This window comes from Squalius cephalus, assembly GCF_949319135.1.
Source record: "Squalius cephalus genome assembly, chromosome: 5".
NCBI lineage: Eukaryota > Metazoa > Chordata > Actinopteri > Cypriniformes > Leuciscidae > Squalius > Squalius cephalus.
Window position 1 is genome coordinate 31,703,377 of NC_137126.1, and position 6,000 is coordinate 31,709,376.

Consider the following 6,000-nt stretch of genomic DNA (forward strand, 5'->3'; position numbering starts at 1 on the left):
TAAATTAAAATACTTACGTAATTAGGACAGACTGGTTTTCTCTATCTGTTGATTGAAATTTGTAAAATATCCAGTTAATATTTATTATATTAACAGCAATATCTACTTCATCTTAATTAATTCTGTAGAATTTAATTCCATAATGTCTTACCACACTGCATGAACTGATATGCGTTGTCAGAGACAGAGAAGATGTGGGGTGGGGCCTCCATACGCTTTTTGCCTCTGTAGGCAGCCACCACTTCTGCATCATACACTGGGAGCCACTTGTAGGGGTTCACAGTTGCGCAGAAGAGTCCAGAGTAGGTCTGAAATGAGCAGAGACATGGTCAGATTGCAACAACACAGAAAAAAATAAGTTAAATGCTTTATATGTCATTTCAGAACTTACGTAGATCATCCATGCAGCATAACGCTCTTTGAGGTTATACAGCACAGAGGCTTCATTGAGATGGGTCATCATGGCCATGTCCTCAATCTTGTCATACTTGGGAGGATTCATTGGGTAGACATCTTCTTCCTTAGCAACTCTCTCCTATAAATTTGATATATTAGATATAAAAGAAAACAATGTAATAAGTAATTTAATGAGCATCTACATGAAATGGAAATTCAAATTTACCTCCTTAGTGTCAAGCAAAACAACTGTGACTTTGCCACCGTCTTTGCTCTTGATTGTTCCCTTGAGGTACAACTCTTTGACATCAGCCACATAGCAGGCAGCCTTGGCATCAAACGGTTTGGCCTGAGCCTCCATTCTCTCTCTCTCAGGCTTACGAAGGTAAATGGCAGCTTTGCCATAAGCGGCCATCTCCGCGTCTGTACTCATGGTGGCGGCTTACTAAAGAGAGACTTATCCATTACAAATTTCATAAATATTCAACAAAGGCAAGACACATAAAATATAAAAAACATGAATTGTGTTAGGAAAGAGGCATATTCCTAAGTGTAGGCTTACACATGAATACAGACACATAAAACAATACTAGATAAACATTTAAATAGCAAGCGAAAAGCAGGTAAGGGGCCCATTAATGGGAAAAATGTCGATTGAATATGTCTTTCTGGTGATGAAACTGAAATGCTGGTGTCAGGGGATGGCACATACAGTACAATATGAATTGTGGCATATATGAAGTTTCAGGACAATACAGAGATTTTCACTGCCGACTATGAGTCTCACTTGTGGTCTCTCTGCCTGAGTGCATCCTCCTGCTACGAGTATGTATGAAACAGACAAATATTTCCTGACAAATATTACGAAATTTCTGTCACAGATTTGGTTTCATTATATTAACTTTTCTAATGATTTATATTTATGCAAATCTCATGATGGATTATGATAGCAACACTGCATCCCAAGTTTGAATTTAATCAGACCATCAGTTCTGTAGTTTGAACCAATTTCATGTTTTGCTCTATTATAGCATCATCAATTGGCCCTTTCCTGCTTCTTTTTCTGTTTCCTCAGACTGAGTCTGGACATAAATGTGTCAAATGTCCTCTGCATTTGGGCCAAATTTGTATAACTTTCCCACAAGGGGTTATATGGGCTCTCATAGACTCAAAAGTGGAAGAAGAAAAACAGAATACAATACAACACAATAAAAGCGAATACAATAGTTGGTATATTTGGCACCAAAATAAAGGGTCAATGGGACCCCTTCCTTAAATTCATCTTACTAATACATTTTAAACACATTTCTTTGTAAATAAATTACAGGTTTTTAAAAACAGCATGCTTCACCAGTTTCCGTCTATAATACAGACTATAACAACTGTTTTCCTCTACCCTAATCCACACACTGAATCATAAACTTACTTGCCTTTTGTCCTTGAGACCAGATGAAATGTTCACTACCCTTGGATTTAAAAAAAAAAAATCAATTTATTAAATTGTATTAATATAAATAAAAACACAATTACTTTGAGTACAGACGCATAAGTGATGATGTTAAATTCCTTTCAGTCACAGTCAGCATAGGCTCTTACCACTTGATGGAACTTCTGAGGTCTTCTCTGCATCTCTTCTGGTCTACCCTCTTGGCTTTTATAGAAGCTGATCATGCACACTAAGCAGAATCTATACATGGGCAGCCTCATATATTTTGATATGAGCTTTCTTGACCCGTTTTTTTGACCCATGAGCTTTCTTGACACAAGAAATGTATGGACAGACTAGCAGACATCCTACCCAATGAAATCAGTTATAAGTCAAACCTTTATTGCTTCAAAATATATCGGTCACAGCTTCCATCTCAAAGTGCATGTGTATTATAATTATTTATTTTTAGTCTATTAATATCTTACTTTGACATATGACACACACTGGAGTAAATAAATCCTTTTTTGGGATGAGGGCACATTCAGCCACCCCTCCCCCCCCCCCCCCCCCCTCCCCCTTTTTTGAATCAGAAAACATTTCACCTTTTCACCCATGGAAGTTCTTGTAGAAGGCTAATATGGCAGCAATTGGGCTAAACAATAAAATATGTTACAGACCTGACAAGATATATTGTTCAAGAATATAGAAAAACACTGTAAAATATGTCTAATACAGTGAAAACACACAACAAGTGTCAGTTTTTCTTTGTAGAAGAAAGCCAGTATACTCTGATAAAAAATGGCACATTCCCATCCTGCAAAAATCCCTTTGTTATAATTTCTGCAAATATTCAAAGATTGTAGACATTTCTTGGTCTTCAACAGCTACAGTCTAAGCCTCAGCCACATGTTCACCCTTGAGTGGTCAAAGCCAGCAAACAATGCTAATTACCATGCAGTAAACAGAATATCTCATCTGCTGTCTCTCATATTTCTTGTTGTACGTCACGAGACGTTCAGTTTTTGTAAAATTTTTGTAAATGCAGTTGTCACTACCTTAAATTACTAAACTGTGTGTGTACAGAACAGGATTAAGCACTAAAAGGTGAACTGACAGCTGAATTTAGCTGCAGTGCTTAGGTGGCCTTAGAGCTTCCTTCTAGAGGTTTAAAGCTACATCCACCAAACTCAGCTCAGACCTTCAGACTGTTCTGACTTGGGTTGTTATATCTTTTCTAACTGATTGGACTTTCGGTTTTCCTAAAATGATGATCAATACTCAGAAAAATCCCATAGACTTACATTGATGGAATGTTCAAGTGAACCATGGCTGATAAAATTATAATTTAAACACCCAGAAGCCCACTAGACTCAATTAAAAGTACCAATGGTCAAAGGGTGACCACAACCATCCTCTCACTGGCAACAGTCTTTGCCTTCCTCTGTGACTACTAATTACGTAGTTCTGGCATGAAAGTCTGAATGGTACAGGCTGATAGATCTTTAACTTATTCACCTTATTCTGCTCTAAACAATGCGCGCTGCCATAACGACGACTCCGGTTGCCTACTTCCGGTTCATAGCGCTTGACCTGTACTAGCAGCTAGAGAATGAGTTCAGGCTCCACGTGTGCTGTTGTTGGTTGTTTTAACAATTCAAAGAAGATTTCAAACTTTTTAGAAACTGAGTGTTTCGAGCATAAGATAAGAAGGAGATAATGTCCATGTCCGGTTCCGTATCAGATACATTCAATGCCAGAGAGTAAACGTTTAGAGTGGTTAGCTGCGTTAAAACTGAAGCATAAGAAAAAAAGTCGGAAAACTTTGCCCATTAATTAGATGTGCAAGGCAAGCAGGCAAGTTTTGGGGTTGTTATGGACAATTAAAAATGTGAATATTCACGTTGCACTAGCGGTGGACTTTCAGTGAGTTTATTTAAACATTTATTTTTTAAAGAGCCGTTTGTGAGTCAAAAGAACCGACTCTTTTCAGTGAGCTGAGTCAAACGAGACACGAAAAAGAGCCGAAATGCCCATCGCAAGTTATTAGGTGGCCAGTGTTTCACTTTCCCTCCGATAATATTTTGTTTTAATATCGCGGCGACGTATGTGTGCTTACTGGGAACATAATAAAGACACCTGGATTCGGTCGAGACCAAAAGCCATATTTGGCAAGACCAATGGCCGAGACAAGTCCGAGTCCGAATGCCAGCGAGTCCGAGACCATAGAAAAACGGTCTCGAGTCCAAGAGCGGACTCGAGTACTACAGCCCTATCTACTACTTTTAATAACTACAAACGATCACCATAGCCTTTACGCTAGTACTAACATTCTATGTAAACAAACACTTCAACCGGAAGTAGAAAACCGTTTAGTCAGTTGAACCCACTATGAATCATGGGAAATAGAACGGGCAAAGAATAAGGTGAATTGGTAGCAATCATGTTGTTATTTACATAGCACAGCTGATTGGTTGCTGTTGCATCAGCGGCCAATGAGCTTGGCTTGCTGCTCAAACATTAAAATAGTTTGCATTGTTTGCTGTTACAGTCTGCAGTCTTTCAGAACCCTCCCCCCTCCCCAGCTTGGCCTGTATAAATCTGCTACAGGGTTAATTCGTGTATTTTACGTGTGCAGCAGCAGAAGCATGTCTTACATGCTCACATAAACATCTGTGAAGGTGTTCGCAGTAGCAAGTCTCGGTACTTGCTCTGCAGCAGCAGCAGCAGCAGCGTAGCAGATCCAGAGCTGCCAACTCTCACGCATTCACAGTGAGACTCACGCAATTGACACTTTTCACACGCTCTCACGCCACACATTCATTTTCTCATGCACAGAAAAATCGCGAAGCAAAGAGGACACTGAGACCGACAGACTAGACAGAGCAGGTTACTTATGATATACATTTTTTTTTTAAATCTGTCTCTATCTCAGCTCTCAGATTCTGTCAATTTTATTACGGAATTCAAACAATAAATACCGTTTTGGTATTACCGCTTGTAAATGTGACGTGACAGATCCCTAGCGGCACGTGAACTGATCATGTTTTGACAATCACAATACACTTATTGTGATGCAAGATTTTTTCTTTTATTTATTTCTTTTACATAAAAAAAATAACACTCATAACACTCTATACCAACAGATACCTTCCCCTGATCCTGCTGGAAAGCTTACCTCATGCAAGTATACTCAGAGTCATTCCCCTTAGCCTGACCTTTCAGTTAACCAAGCTGTAATTTCAGCCTCCTCAATATGCTTTTCCACATCTTAAGATTCATATCTGTATTTATCACATTTATTGATCTATTTATTAATTTATCTATTTATTTATTTTTTCATTTATTTATTCATTTTTAATTTCTGAACAGGTTTTGTCCTCCATAAAAACAAGCTTTAGTAGACTTGTTATTCATATCAAAGTCCGTTCAAATGTGTATAGAATCTTCGTTAATACATAGTATCCCTCAGTAAATCAATCTCTAAAATTGCAGGACATTTTGAAACACTGTCTGGAAGCTGAAAACTCTTCTCTTAAAAAATATCCTTGGTTTTATTATAGTAAAATTGTAGTAATCACGTTTTTGGCGGATTTATTACCATTTTAATAACCACAGTTTTACTACAAACAGGCCTTCCATGTTTTTGTTTAGTTTTTTTCTTTGTAGTTAAACCATGGTTAATTTTCATAAGGGTCAACGTGGCTAACTCTATCAAGACCGATAAAGGTACAATATGTAAGATTTTTGTGATAAAATATCCAAAAATCACTTGCACAGTGTGATTTATTTCCTGCAGTTGTGTACTCACAATATCCCAAAAGTTCCCAAGATTTTTAATTTCAGAGAAATTCCAATTTTAAATAATGGCTGTCCCTGGTCACTTGTCGCCTGTCAATGACGTAATATCCACGTTATCCCTGGTTTCCGCTTGTACTGCAATAGTAACTATGGCGACAGACGTGGACAACTGCATAACGTCTAGCGGCAAGCTCACGCTGTTGTTGTTTCATTCCAACATTATGGATCATGGCAAGCAGACTTTGGGACAAAAGGAGAAATAAAACGAGGATCAATATTGGCATGGCGTTTTCGAGATGCAGAGACTAACTTCGACTTCACAAAGACGACGCTCTTGCATGTACTTTATTAGACAGGTGAAATGTCCTAGTGATGGC

The 6,000-nt window shown here is 38.2% G+C and overlaps 1 protein-coding gene across 1 annotated transcript in view; it reads right to left on the bottom strand.

The window, feature by feature from the left end:
- Positions 1-2,082, bottom strand: part of LOC307159133 (uncharacterized protein) — a 42,799-nt gene extending 40,717 nt beyond the window's left edge. The window contains 6 exon segments of the mRNA XM_079872345.1: positions 18-45; positions 152-308; positions 392-535; positions 623-837; positions 1,823-1,862; positions 1,993-2,082. Coding sequence (XP_079728471.1) covers positions 18-45; positions 152-308; positions 392-535; positions 623-837; positions 1,823-1,862; positions 1,993-2,067 — 659 coding nt within the window. The 5' untranslated portion in view covers positions 2,068-2,082.
- Between the last annotated feature and the right edge of the window lie 3,918 nt (positions 2,083-6,000).